General features: G+C 40.1%; 1 protein-coding gene across 5 annotated transcripts in view; it reads right to left on the reverse strand.

Moving 5' to 3' along the window:
- Phactr2 (phosphatase and actin regulator 2) overlaps nucleotides 1-15843 on the reverse strand; it is a 309714-nt gene that overhangs the window by 116207 nt on the left and 177664 nt on the right. Inside the window, exon 1 of one of the 5 annotated variants that reach the window (XM_029561958.1) lies at nucleotides 11165-11385. The exons of the other annotated variants lie outside the window; for them this stretch is intronic. Coding sequence (XP_029417818.1) covers nucleotides 11165-11210 — 46 coding nt within the window. The 5' untranslated portion in view covers nucleotides 11211-11385. Of the gene's footprint in view, nucleotides 1-11164; nucleotides 11386-15843 lie in introns of those variants that run through there. 5 annotated transcript variants of the gene reach the window in all.

A 15843-nucleotide genomic window follows, 5' to 3' on the forward strand; every position in this document is an offset into this window, starting at 1 on the left:
TTTTACTTGAAGCCACCTTTCAAATACTGTTATCTAGAATTTATTTTCCAGAAAATGCCTTACTTCAAAAGTCTTCTAGAAAGTCTATTGAAAGATTAAGATACCTCTCCAAAAGATTCTGATTTTGCTGATCTAAAAAATGAAACCTAGGGGGCTCGATGAGAGCACTGTCTGCTCTTGTACAGGACCTGGGTTCAGTTTCTGGCACCCACATGGCAGCTATCTACTGTCAGTAACTCTAGTTCCAGGGATCTGACACTGTCTTCTGGCCTCTGTGGGCAGTGCATGCATGTGGTATACTTACATGCATACAAGCAAAACATGCATACACATAAAATTAAATTAAATAATAATCCCCATTTTTTGCGAAGCACACTAGGGTACTCTCACATGTGGATGAATTTATGAAATGCCACCCCTCTGAGTGTAACACACCAAAACTCCACCAGGACCTGACTGGCCTCTGAAAAGATAATGGTACCTTTCAAATAAAAATCCCAAAGTACAGGGAAATTGCAAAAATCATACACAGAGTTTAAAGGAAAATCCTTTAAAAAGTCAGCACATTATTATCACAGTAAACATATTTTTTAAATTAGTCTCCTTATCCAAAAGACTTAAAGTTTCATAAAAACATTTTTGATCAATGCAATAAGCCAGGTCAAAGTTGAGATCTCATATGATAATCATCCAGGAAAGTCTTTTGAGATGAGTTAAAAAGCTATTTGCTCAGAAGAAAAAAATAGGTTTTTCTGCATAAGAGGAAAATGACGATCACGATTAATTGTAAGTGATGGCGGGTGTTTGGGCTTATTACAGTAAATTTGTTTTGCTACCTTAAGCTCCAGCCAAGCTATCAACCAACCATGAAACCAAAGGGAAGGCTTTCTAATACAAGAACTCAAAGAAATATATGCCCCATGAGCCTTCCTCAAGATGCTGTTTGTATGCACTGCCAAAATGAAGGAATAGATCCAGGAAGAAGAGAAGGGGGAAAGTCATGGGAATCTAGCAATCTAGAGAATCAATCCAGGAAGGAGGAGGAAGGAACCCCAGGGCCTGGTGCCAGAGAGATCCCAAGGCAACCATTTGGGTAGCAGGATTACATGAAATCTAGTCCAAATGGAAGAGGGCAAAGATCCACTGGTAAACCTCTTCAGACCAAACTGAGGGAAAACCCCCAAGAGTTTGAACATAGGAAGAAACAATTTACACAGCTAGGGAAAGGTATGAGGACAAGAATATAAGACACCAAATCCACAAATGAAAAGGCCAGGAGGGAAACAACAGCTACGCAGGAGTGTAAAAACAATCAAGGCTCGGGGCTGGAGAGGTGGCTCAATGGTTAAGAGCACTGGCTGTTCTTACAGAGGATCCAGGTTCGATTCCCAGCACCCACATGGCAACCAACAACAGTCTGTAACTCTAGTTCCTGGGATCTGACACCTTCTAACCTCTATGGGCATTGCATGACATGAGTGCACTTACACACATGCAGGCAATACACTCATAGACATAAAATAAAAAATAATAACTAAAATTTAAAAAAACAATCAAGGCTCATTTGTCGTACGTTTTTTCAAAGTCATATGGACACCTGAGATAATCAAAAGTGTCAATAAATGTCATGTTGGACAGACAAGGAAATGGAGGCTCGAACAAATGCATTGGGGGTGAAGGCAGAAGAAGAGTCACATCTCAGAAGATATGTGGGGCTGAATGACAAAGTGCCAGTGTAAGCAGCTGTTTAGAGATCAGCGACACACGCCACAGAATTGGTGTAAACCACTCCACATTTCTTAGATGCTTCTGACGTTTCTACTCCATTCCTAATGCTTTGGGAATACATGACCTGGCCAGAGCTAGTCCACAGAGAGGTTTTGTGTCAGGCACAGAGCTAGGAACAAGCAGATACATTGCTCAACAAGAGAGATACTATCTTTTAGCTGGTGGAGCTTATGGTCTGGGGAAAGGAAACAATGAACAGAATAAACCTAAGCAAGACAGTCTGAGTGGGAAATGTCATGAGAGAATAGAGGGCTGTGACTGCCGATGGGTGGGCTACTCTGGAGAGGCATGGGCAAGAAGATCTCTAAGATTCTGGAATGCTGGTGCTGAACCAAGGAGCCAGGGCACGAGAGTCTTGAACAGGAGTCATGACTGCAGAGGTCTCTGGGGATGACCAAGATGGAATCTGAAGACTGAAAAAGGCAAAGATTACAGCACCAGACAGGAGAGGGGCAAGGTGGTGGGAGATAAGGCCCCACAGAGGTGGCAGGGATCATGTAGGATTGGGGCTTGAGGGCTAGACTGTGGAACCTGGATTTCACTCTAAGTGCAATAAGAAGACAGGAAGGGTTTGAGTTGGGGAGTAACATGATGTATGCTTTATAAACTTACTTTAGCTGTTGTGCAGGAAATGAACTGCAGAAGGGAGCAAGAGACCAGCTGTAATCTACTGCAGTTGTCCAGGTAATGGACCCCCAGGGCTTAGTGGGTGGCAGGAGAGCCAGAATGAAGAGACTGGCTGGAGATGTGAGTTGGAGGAATGCTAATGAATCTATAACATGATGACTCCTAGACTTCAGGCTGCAGTGAGCGAATGCTTGTGTGCACCATTTAGTGACATGCATAAAGTCCAGGGACGCACCAGTGTGGGGTATAAAATCAAGTCTTCTGTTTAGGTATGCTACCTCTGAGATGTCTAGGATGTATTCAAGCAAACGTGTCAAGTGAGCAATGCATATTAGCCCTGGAACAAGAAGTCAGACTTGCAGCTTCAAATCTGGGTGACACACTTCCCACTTCTCCAGCTACTCCCATGAACACGCATCCCAATAGCCTTCCTGGATTACTGTACTGTTCTTGGTTCTGCCCTCAGTTGTCCCTGTGAAACCTATACACGAGCAGCAGGCATTTGAGTCCCCTTGAAACACTGTCCTAAAGCAACATTGTAACAATTTCTCTGATTGGATGATCAAAGACATCTTCAGTGGTTCCCACTGTCTTCAGCCTTGTCCTCCTATCTTTTGTGTCCTCACTGAGTACCCCTCTGCTCCTCACCCAGATTTCTGTCCCCAGTCCTCTAGCTGTTCCTCAACTTTCATTTCTGTGTAGCTCCATTAATCATCCTGTAGGTAAGGTCTGTGTAGGATTTTGGCCCTTCCCCACAGCTCTGCAGAACACCTTACAAATAATTTTGGTTCAGGAGCCGATGGTTGGATAAAGGACCACTCTTTTCTCCCTCCTAAGATCCCCTCATAAAACAAGCTCGTTTGCAGGGATCTACCACTATGCACATACCAGCACATCTTTCCAGGATACTCTTCAGCAAAAGAGCACTTCAGTCCTCTCTCTTGCAACCCAAATTTCCTTAGCATTAAGGACTGCAGTGTTAAACTTGCCAGAAGGTGCAGGAATAAAAATATCCCGCCCCTTGAATAAAAATAAATGGAAAGGTAGTTTATAAATATAAATAATAATGATTAGGGCAACCTTTTGGTAAGTAATGCTATTTGTCTGTTCCCTTCTGGTCACTGTGGATTTGTGTTTTTGTTCTTCTGCCTCAGATTGGGGATAGAAGGTGGAATGAGAAGTGTTTATTTTCTTAAGACTATTTTTACCTCAATATCACTTTTACATCAGTTGAGTCTTTGGTAAATATTAATCTTTTCTCCTAAGAATAGAGACCCGCAGTTAGCCTGTTAACACTGAAGTCCCCAGAGGAAGGAAAACATGTTGCAATTTTTTTCCTCTATTAGGATTAAAGAGGCTTAATTACAAAACCACCAGTGGAGGTTTGTCTCCTTTTCTACTGCGTTAAGAGAAGGTGAAGCTGGACTTATCTGCTGAGTATAATGCTTTCAGACTCTTGAAGATTAAATCAATTTAAGCTACAAATATTTAAAGTTAGGAGCCAAAGAGAAGTAGGTGATGATGAAAATTCCTGCTCCTTTTCTATCTTTAAAGTGAGGAAGAAGAAAGTTAAGCCGGAAGGAAGATGATTATCTTAGGACCTATTGTGTTTTTTTTTTTCATCAATAAATTAAAAAAGAACAGGCACATGAACTTCAAGCTCAGAGTCCATGCAGTTGGAGAAAGCTAATACAGCCCTGGTGTCAGCTTATGCTTTAATTTTTGTGGAGGTCCATGTCACTGGACATAAAAACCACGGCTTTGATCAGTGACAGTCACAATACCTCTAAGTAGAACTGTGTTACTTTGAAACCTACTTTTTCATGTTTTGATATTTTTTAATCACCTTTTTAAAAGTATTTTAGCATTCATTCATTCTCTCTCTCTCTCTCTCTCTCTCTCTCTCTCTCTCTCATCTCTCTCTCTCTCTCTCTCTCTCTCTCTCTCTCTCTCTCTCTCTCTCTCTCCCTCTGTGTGTGTGTGTGTGCGTGTGCAGAAACTCAGGTCCTCACACATGAACAGCAACCACTTTACCCACTGAGCCATCTCCCCAGTCCCTAAATGACTTTTCTATTACACAGCAATATCATAATTAGTTTCATAAATCTCTTAACATTTGACTACTACATTACTTCCAATTTGGGGCTTTGATAAAGATTGTTTCAGTGAGCAATTAATTTCCTTACAATGTACTTCCAGAAGTATAACTGCCAAGCCTGAGCACATGGACCTTGCAAGTTCTTTGAATATATTGTCAAACTTCTCTCCTGAGGGTACATAGCAGCTTAAATCATCACAAGATAGCCCTCCCCTGGGAAACATTAATTTTAATCTTGGCTAAATTCATAGGTGATAACTGGCATCCTCTCCATTTATTGCTTAAATGTTGATAGGGCAATTGATATCTTATTTGTCTTCTTTGATCAAGTATCACGGACCAGTTACTTAGCCTTGTGCGTAAGTTTTCCACATCTATAAAATGGGACAGCAGTTAGTTATTACATATAGATATGTAAAGTGGTAAGTCCATTAAGTATTGAGGACAGTTCTTGGCTCATAGTGCACTCACAACTGTAGCCATTAGATATTTTGGAAAATTGCTTGTTCATACTCTTTATTTGTTTTTCTGAGTTTTTACCCCCTTTCTTACTGACTTTTGAGAGCTCTTACTATATTGAGTATGTTAGCCATAATTTTCCATATATGACACAAATATTTTTCTCAGTTTTATGATTTTCCTTTTTGATTAGCTGGTGATAGGGTTTGATTTTTATTACTGTGGGGGAAGGAGTCTACCATATAGGTGTTTAAAATTTCTATATCAATTCTTTTTATCTTAAGGCAGAATGAATTACAGATCAAATAGGAGACAAACAGCAGAAGTCATGTTTTATGAAAACTTAATTTATAAGAAGAAAAAATAAGTTAATCAATTTAACTCTAAAAGATTTAAAGTTGTTCTATGAAAACTACTATAAATAAACTTACAGTGCAAGACAAACATATTTGCAAACAAGTAAGTCTAAAAGGCTAGTCAACTTCATACTCAAATCTGCAGGAAACCATGATAATATCCAAAGGCTACAAAGAGGCAATTCAAAAATAAAGAACTTCAAATGTCCAGCTTTACTCAATCAATATCAAAATGAGATGTAGTTTTTCACACAGAGATTTACAAAGGCTATAAAAAAGCTATGCACAACATTGTCGCCAAGTTCAGTTGTGTAGTATTTTTATTGCACAAGGACACTTAGGCAAAAGTCTGGGTGGGAACTTAAGTCCTAATTCTACTTATTAAGCCCTATGCCTATATGCCTATATAGCCTTATGCCTATCTCACTCAGAGGGACTGACTGGTATTTCTTACAAAGTGTGCTGGGGAAGAAAGACCCTGATAGGCAGTGTTGTGGGAGAGTCCAGAAGAATAACAGTTCTCATAGTGAGTAACGACAGTTAGTTGGCCTCAATGGGAGCAATTTGACAAAGTTTATCAAAATAAAACACAGAAAATCTTTTGACCCAGAAATCCTGCAGCTGGAATTTAACTGATATGTGTAGTTCAACTTGTTTGGATAAGGATGTTCATTTCAACATTGTTCATAATGGTGCGTATAAACAAAAGAACCTAGAAAAGATATAAAAATATCAGAATAATATAAAAGGATAGGATTCTTTCAAAAGAAATTTTGATAAATATCACTTGTTTACAAAGTTAAAGAGATTAATGTGGACATATTTTCAAGTCATGTGACATAAAAAAAGTGCAGAGCAGTAACTATAATGTCTTGTTTATGTCTTATAAACACACAAAAGAATTAAAACCTTTTTGTGCTGGGTTATAATTAGGAAGTCAGACTGGGAACTAAAAAGGAACTAAACTCATTGTTACACTAAACCATCTTTTCATGACTGACTTTTGACTACATGCATATTATTTACATTTTGTTTTTGTGATTTCTTCCTCTTTCTGGTTTATAAGGAATAGGGGCATCAACAAAACCTGGAAACCTAGAAATGCAGGCAGATATGGCTTTTATCACAATCTAGCACAACCTGCATACTTTATTCATTTGTTCTCTATTTCCTAAAAATGGGAACAGGGCATCCTCTGACCTTTCAACCTAATGGCTAAGGCAGAGTAGCCAATAGCAGGTCTGTGGCACAATGCAGATGGGGAGAGGTTAAAAAGATGAGAAGAAATAGCTAATTGATTAAGACACTGCCCTTCACACAATGGAGCCAGACTAACATAATTCTTAAAGTTAAAAAAAAGAATAAAAAACAATACACATCTTTCATTCATATAATTGTTGGCTTAAAGTAGTCTAACTGTTCACTGAGAGTATTTGTTGATTCATTTATATATTCAACAAATATTTCCTGTGCTCAGTCTACCATATTCTGTTCTTGGCAAGAAAAATTAGAAGTCTCAACTCTCCTTGGGCATGAGGCCAGAGGGTACTGGAACCTTCTGACTTGAAGGCATACCTGGTTTGACTGTGCTTAGAAATAAAGAATCCAATCCCCAATAAAGCACTAACAAGCCTAATATCCAGCATTATACAAAACAGATTGTACATCATACCTAAGTGAAATTTATCCCAGGAAGGCAAGGTTAGTTTAATGCTCCAATATCAAAGTCACATATTTAATAGAATGAAAATCAAAATTCACATGAGCATCTTAATAGAAAAACAAAAGGCCTTTGACAAAATCCAATATGTTCATGGTAAAGAAACTCATAAACTAGGAATAATAGAGACCCCCTCCCCCCTTTTATTTTTGGTCTTTTAAAGACAAGGTCTCCCTGTAGCCTCAACTGGCCTGGAACTCAGTATGTAGAAAAGTCAGGCCTTGATCTCACAGAGATCCGCCTGCATCTGTCTCCCCAGAATACTGGTTTTAAAGGTGTCCACCACCACACCTGGCAACTTTATAATGGCATCAGAAACATAAAGTACAGGATAAATTCAACAAGGGAAGATAAGACCTATACACAGAAAACTACAAAGTGTGGAAAGAGGGGCTGGGTAGACAGCTAAGTCAGTAAAGCGCTTGTACCACAAGCATGAGGATCTGAGTTCAATCCCCAGAACCCACAAAAAAATGCCAGGCGTGGTGGCACATACCTGTAATCCTGACACTGAGGATGCAGAGTCAGGCAGATCTCTGGGGTTCAGTGGCTCTAGCCAAACCAGTGCAGTGGAGAAAAGAATCACCTTTTCTTTTTAAAAATATTTTATTTATTTATTTTTATTTTATGTGTATGAATGTATTGCCTGCATGTATGTAAGAGCACCGGTGTTGTGCAATGCCCTTGGAGGTCAGAAGAGAGTGTTGGATCCTCTGGAACTGGAGCTATGGATGGTTGTTAGCTACCATGTGGGTGCTGGGAATCAAACCTATGGCCTCTGCAAGAGCAGCCAGTGCTCTTATCCGCTGAGCCAACTCTCCAGCCCAAGAATCACCGTTTCCACAAAGGTGCTAGAACAACCTGATATCTATAAGTCAAAGAATGAAGCTGAAACCCACACTGTACCACACATAAAAATTAACTCAAAATATATCACTTACATACATGTATGAGTCCAAACTATAGAACCATTAGAAGAAAACAAAGACAAATTTTCTTGCCTTTCATTAGGCAACAGTTTCTTATATGTGACACCAAAAACCAGCAACCAAAGAAAAGATAAACAGAACATCATCAAGACTTTTACAATCTGAGCTTTAAATTACACCATCCACTTGAAGTCCAGAGACTGTAAGAAAATATTTTCAAATCATACACGTTATTAGGGATCTGAGAAAAGCAAATCAATATCCAAAAGTATGGTTAAAGGAAAACAGAAGACAATAACAAAAGTTAGGCAAGAATGTGGAGAAATGGGAACTTTCATACCTGCCAGAGGGAAAGTAGAGTGTGCAACCAGCTACTCGAGAACACTGCGCTTCCTTAAAAGATTAATCCTATCAGATGACCCAGCATTTCCACTCCTATTTACAGACTGTAAAACCTTCACCAGCAACATCTGCATGAAGTTCAAGCAGTGTTATTCATAGTAGCCAGAAGAGTAGAAATAACCCAGACAAAATAGTGGCTTGTACGACAGAACAGACGATCCTTAAAAACATTTAGCCAACTTCAGAAATCCAGTCATAAAACCCCACACATTATGATTCCATTTACATGAGATGTTCCAAATAAGCAAATCTATAGAGCTATAAAGTAGATTCGTGTTTATTAGAGGGAAAGAGGGTGATAGCTGTGCAAACAATATACCAAAAACAATGAACTGTACACTTTCAATGAGAAATGTTATGGCATGTGAGTTATACACTAATAAAGGTGCTTTTAAAAGAAGTGAAGGAGTCTAATTGCTGAGAGAAAGACACAGCCTTAAGCTGAAAGGCTCTGGAGAACTTCAAGTCAAAAAGTGGGGGAAGTAAGCTGATTTCTGGCAACAGTGAAAATTTTTACAAAACCTTGAGTCAAGTGGTAAATATGAATTCCGGAACTGTGCTAGAGACTCCCACAGACCTTCCTCCCCTAAGCATTTAATATGGGAATCATTTCACCACCATAATCCCATTGGCTGCTACAAACGGTGGATGGTTGGGATCAAACCGCACCTGGAAGCTAAGCATGGTGGCACACACCTTTCATCCCAGCACTGGGAGGCAGAGGCTGGTGGAGCTATATGAGTTCAAGGCCAGCCTGATCTACACAGGGAGTTCTAGGCCAGCTAGAGCTACACAGTAAGCTAAAAAGAAGTGAGCCCTTGAAAGAACACAGGGTTTGTCATTTTCAGACTCAAAAGGACACAGATGTCAATATAAAATTGAGCCAATCTTGTTGTGTTTTAGTTTTTTGTTTTCATTTAGAAGGTCATGGCGAAACTTCTGGGAAATAAAGTAACTCTAACAGTAACTTCATCCTAAGTGGACACTAGGAGAAAATTGCTCCACTTTTACAAGATTATAACCACTACCATTCCCAAAACAAGAAAAATCTCTATTCATGATGTATGGATTAGTCATTTCAATTTAAAACTTGTATTTCACTGAACCGAGCACCTGCTATTTTAATATTATACTGTTCTGTGGGACAGTTCTCTAAAATGCCTTTCTTGATGAAGCATAACATTTTGTTTAAGCCACTTTTTATTTAAATAGATTGCATGATCTTGCCAAATGATTGTTCACTTTATTAGACCTTAGTGCACTTTGGCAGGGGAGGGAGTTTGTGTGTGTGTATGTGTGTGTGTGTGTGTGTGTGTGTGTGTGTGTACTAAGAGGCAGAATGTTCACATTTTAAGATGTTACTTGCTTCTTAGATTTCTCTTGTGTAATATTCCTTGATTTCTTTAAAGGCAAAATTGACTTTTCCATAATTCACCTAGTAATATTTTGGGATAAAAAGAAGGAAATTGAGGACACTACTTCCTGCATACCAGTTGCACTGGAGTAATGGTTTGATTCTATCTCTGCCAATACAGAAACAAAAATGTAACTGTTGCTCAAGATGAAAACTATCACACTGCTTTAAAATAAGACAGAATAAATCCAGTCTTATTTGGACCAAATAGTATTCTAACTAAAATCGTTATCAACTCACTCCACAAGTCCCCGCCTCCCCCAATTGCTCCATAGCCACCAACAGGAGAGCCGGGGCCCACATCAGCATTCAGGGAGGGAAGGCATGGGCGGCTTCTTGGATCCCGCTTTCTCTCCCAGGCTGAGAGGTGATTCTTCCGCACCAGCCTCAAGCCCAGCAAAGTTTGAGATCCAGGGAATAAACTGTACAATCCTAACAAACTTGTGGGCAGGGTGTGAGACACAGAATGCTATCTGCATTAGACATCCTGGAAGGGCTCCTAAACCTTCCTCTGTGCCTTCTAACTTCCTTTCTATGAGACCCTGTAGATGATGTCTGTAAAAGTTAAGAGTTCATTAGACCATACCTCAATGCACAATACACACACACACATGGACTCTGTGAGGCTATTTTCTACATATCGTTGATGGGAAAACCTCAAAATAATTATCTTGTAAATTTATCTCATAATCCAATCACATGGGAAGCAAACAAACAATTGTTTATCCCTATAGCACTGGCAGGAGGCCAGCTTACCTTCCTTCCTTCCTTTTTTTTTTTTTTTTTTAAATAGATAAAAGAAACTTTTAAAACAGGACACTGTAGTTCAGAAACGTTACGTGCATTTCCACCAAAAGAACTTCACCCCTCAAAAATAGGTTTCCCTCAACTTTATGCTTATGTGTCTAACATAAACAAAACAAGCATCATTTGAAACAAGTACAAATTTTGGGGTAGTTATTAAATATTCAGCGTCCTGCCAGGGAAGGAGAAAGCAATCCGCACTTCTACTCCGAATAACAAACCATAAATCAGTTGACAAGCTTGAAAGAATTCCATTCTAGTCTGTTCGAAAGCCAAGCATAAATACTGGGGGGGGGGGGGGGGGGGGAAAAAAAAAAAAAAACCGTGGGCATGTTTCTGTTGCTCTCTAAGTTTCGCGTTTTTGAAAACAGACTCATACGCAAATGGCGTTTCTAGTAACTTTCTGGCTCGCAAGTCACTTGGAGAAAAATCAAAGCCCGAGGCATGTCGTGGGGCCTGCGCCTTTAAGGTCCCCTCGGCGGATCCCAGCAGGCTTTCCACTGTCCCCGACAAAGGCTGGCGCCCGGGTCCGAGCCCGGCCTGCCCCGGCCTGCCCCGGCCACTCACCGCTGCCGGGCTGCGGGGACGGCGCGGACACCGAGGTCTGGCCCATGACCGGGGTGGCGGGGCCCGCTCCGGCGCTCACGGGGCCGCTCCGGTGCTCCGCTCATCGGTCCGCTGACTGGCGGCCTCCCGCGCTCCGCGCCGCCGGGTCCCCTCACTTTCTCCCGGCTTGGGTCTCCCAGCCCGGCCGGCCGCAGCCGGCGCGGCGGATCCAGCCCAGCGGATGCCTGTCATTCCTCTATGCAGATTAGCTGGGGTCAGGGGTCACGGGGAGAAAAGAGGGGGGCGAGGAAGACTCGGAGCGGAGGAGGGGGAGTGAGGGAGCACCAAGATGCTGGGAGCTGGTCCAGCGGCACAGCAGGGGCACAGTGCCCGCACCCCCTGGGGCAGGAGGCCACCCAGGCCATCGGAATACTCCTCTTTAATTGCAAAGGTTCAATGTCAAATGATCCTCTAGGCCTAAGAAAAAAAAGCATTAAAGTATTTAGTCACGGTACTACATTTAGGAAAATTTGTTTATTTAAAGGTAGTTCCTTCCTTATATTGTTTGCAGTATTACAGCACTGTTAGATAGGTCATTGCACAGTGTTTTTCTCACTTTAACAATTACCTTCCTTTCAACAAATACTATACTAATGAAAAAAACACACCCAACATTAATGGCTGCAGGTTGGACAACAGTTTAATGATGAGTCTATGTATGAGGTCAACTAAATATGTACATTTTGCTCTCTACCTCCTAAACTCTAGGTTGCTCACCTCTCCTACACTTCGAAAGAATCACAAAGTAAGTTGTTTAAAACAGTCTAAGGGTGAAAACAACTGTAACAATATTTGGCAAAGTAGTATGCCTAAAAGTTAAACTACCCTCTCAAAATATCCTATTAAAAACGACATGGTAGCTCAGGCCTTTAATCCCAGCACTTGGGAGGAGGAGGCAAGTGGAGCTCTGTGAGATTCAGGCTAGCCTGGTCTACATGGTGAGTTCCAGGCCTGCTGGGGCTACAGGAAGACCCTGACTCAAAAAGAAAAAAAATTCTATTAACTTTCAAGTTCCTTAAAACTATGAAAACAAATACTTGGTCATTGTAGTTGACGGTTAGCAAGATGAGCAATCTAGATTATATATATTATATATAATATGTATATATCTGTGTGAATACATATGTGTATTTATGTTTGATACATTCAGCAGCAAGGTAGATTCATAAACAGGCTCTGTTTATAAAAATTCATTGAACTATAGATGATGACTTCTGTGCATACCTTTGTGGAATATATGTATTTCATTAAAAAGCTTTAAAAATACAATATATTTAGATTATTTATGTCATATTTCTTTTGTAATTTACCCTAAACAATTCTGAACTATAAAAATAACTATTCACAAGATACTCTCAGTTATAAAACTTTAAACATAAAAATCATTTTTCCTTAATTTTAGATCATACAGGGCCTTGTTTTAGTTTTTTGAGAGATTCTTGCTTGTTTCATCATAATCAAGTAGACGGACCACTTCTTCACACACAGACCCTCAGCTTCTGTCACTGGGAAAATTCTTTTCTTTAAAAATTGGTATCACTTATTTACTTCCTTTTGCCTCGGCCATAGTAAAGAAACCATGATTATTTTTGAGGAGCAGGGACTTGAACCCTGGGGGCTATTCCCATGCCAGGCAGGCTCTCTGTCACGGAGCTATACCTCAACTCCAAGAAACCCTGAATGTTTTCAAATGAAACTGAGGACTTAACCAAAATGTGAGTTCTAATTTGTACAATCCAGCCAACCCCAACTGCCTTAAGAAACAAACAAGCAAAATATTTGTGTAGGTTAAGAGGGGAGGCCTCTATTGTGCCTACTGGCAGAGCTCATCCGATAAAGGAAGTCATTGTCCAGAGAAAACATAGTAAATCTTGGACACTGAAAGCTCATAATAGAATCCGTTTAAAATGATAGAAGCTAAACTCTGTGGTACAATATTACTTTTGCTATTCTTCTTTCCCTTGAGAAACAATAGCATGGGTTTTTCTTCTACAAAGTCTTATTTCAAGCATCTAGGAGGTGGCTCTGTGGTTCTAGTTTTTTCAGGATTTGCTTAATACAACCGTATTTACCTTCTTCAAGATGTTTCATGATTCACTAATGTATATACTTGATAGCCTCATCTGGGATTTTGATAATCTGTGATGAAGTTACATATTTTTCTCTGAAACTCTTCCAGTCCCATTACATTATCCTTGAAGTACGTCAGAGAAACTGTAGGAAGCATACGCTAAAGTTTTTTTTAAAGGGTGAAATATTCTGCTTCTAAAACTTCTGATGGGTCTTAGTGCTTGAATGGCTTTTTATCATAGCTAACAAGTTATACCAATGCATGTAGAAAAAGTCTACAGTAACTGCCAAGTCTCATTTTAAGGTCAAAACATAAAGATTAGAACATGCAAAATAGCAAGAGTATTTTAAAGCCAGCCATGGTGGCTTACACCTGAAATCCCAGCACTTTGGAGGCTAAGGTGGAAAGACTACCACCTAGGCCCTCCTAGGCTACCCAGTAAGTTCCAGGCCAGCTTGAGATCAGAATAAGACTCTGTATCAAGAACAAAACAAAACAAAATATTTTAAGATAACATAATTTCCTTCCCAGCTGCCTTGCTCCTGCCTTACTGAACTCACATGGTCTTACCAACAGTTCTGGTGTTGTTCTCATGGGTTTAGAGTTGGATGCTAGGAACATTTAATGTCATCTGAAAAGCACGGACATTTCTCCGTAGACTACTCTTTCCAGGGAAGTTACTGAAATCTAAAGAAGATGAGTGCCCATCTCAGGAAGTCATCTACCTCTTCATCATCAGCATTGGCCCCATTGGCCCCAATTTTGCTTCTGGATCTTTCATCTTGTGATACCCTGGTAAATGTTTAACCACTGGTTTGGGTGCACTGGGGAGAGAGGGAGGCACACACAAGTCATTTGTGAACTTGCAAAATTGATAGCAACTGCCTTGCAAGATTCCTTGAAATGGAACAAGTTGAGTCTAAACCTGAGCTGTCTTCAACACACCACCACTTCGGCATGGTACCATATGCTGCCATTAAATCATCCCATGACTGGAGTTGAGGAACTGTTTATATTAAACCTCCTTAAAAATAGAAGAATAGCATTTACTGAGTTTTCCACAGCACAGTCTAGTTTTCAATCCTTGAAAGAGCTGTGATGTATTCATTTACTTGCAGGAAGAAATGAAATTGAGGGGATTTACTTAGAATTTCCCTTGGGAACCAGTGTGCTTTTAGGACCAGTTTTATTTAGGAGGTTTTCCAAGCACTTTACCCTATCAAACCGATTTCACTGACTTGTTTGATGCGGGAGTTATTAAGCTCACCCATCTGGGGTATCAGAAGTGACAACTGTACTTGTCATGGATGGAAGCCATTATGTTGACTAGATAAAAATTAAAGCAGACATAAACTTAACCTTTGCTAGTCTAGACTGTGGAAAAGTCCTTTATAGACATACAATTTGGTGACTAGACAGGAGCTTTGGGCATCAGGAGGAGGGAACTCAGGAGCCATAAGCACTAATCCTGGGTTTCTGTCTTGTCCAGATCTGCTCTTAGCCACTGTGAGACTCTAGTACTTGGGGGTAGGCGATCACGGTAAGGAGAGCTAGACAGAGCCCCTCGGAAATGAGGCGCATGATGAGAACCAAGGCAGCCTGGTAAACTACTGTGGCTGAAAGTGGTCATGCACACACCCACAAAGAGTGTATTAACTGACAGCCTTATTTTTGGATTTAGCCATGAAAATCTAACAAATTAGTGACATTTCCTTGAGTAATGGGAATTGCAGTCAAGCAAACCCTTTCCTAATTGCAAAGAATTTAAACTTACTACTTTTTCAAGCAGAATTTTAAGTTGTTTTTTTTTTTTTTTTTAAATCACTTTGTTTTCAAGATAACAATGTTCAGAAGAAAAAAGGAAACCTGGAGATTATCTGAGAGTATCGTTTTAGTCCATTATTTTCTATCTGTCTATCATTACCAGACTTACTAAAAAGCAGCAAACTGTCTTTTCTGCCTTCTGATAGTTGCTAGAGTGCAACTTTTTAAGTGGCAAGACTGCTTTAACAACCGATGTTCTTTCAATCAGATAAAAGAATATTTGTAACCCAGAAACTAAATCTAACAAGCAAACATTTTAAAGTTTTTAAGTACTTTTTTTTTTTTGGTCTTTTTTTGAGACAGGGTCTCCCTGTAGCCCCAGCTGTCCTAGAACTCACTATGTAGACCAGGCTGGCCTTGAACTCACAGAGACCCACCTGCCTCTGCCTCCCAAGTTCTGGGATTAAAGGCGTGCGCCACCACACCCGGCTTAAGTAGTTTCTTTTAAAACTAGAATATATTTCAGGTTCCTACAACTTTCTGTTCTTCAAAACTTGGCCACATTCTGCAAAAAGCAGCCTCCTTAGGGAGCTATGACCACTAAAAGACAAAAAGTTACTGGGTTTTATACTTTCAGTTGAAATTCTGGAAATATAACTAGTGCTTCCATTTAAAAATGTTACTCCTCAGAATTTGCAACTGACTCTTACTGTGCCATTTTCTTTAATTTTACATTTCTGAGAGGACAGAAGTTTTAGCATGAGAGCACAACAGATAAAAAGAGAATCTTTATTAAGAAAGACTC

The sequence above is a fragment of the Nannospalax galili genome, unplaced genomic scaffold (assembly GCF_000622305.1).
Source record: "Nannospalax galili isolate Female #2095 unplaced genomic scaffold, S.galili_v1.0 scaffold154, whole genome shotgun sequence".
NCBI classification, from domain to species: domain Eukaryota; kingdom Metazoa; phylum Chordata; class Mammalia; order Rodentia; family Spalacidae; genus Nannospalax; species Nannospalax galili.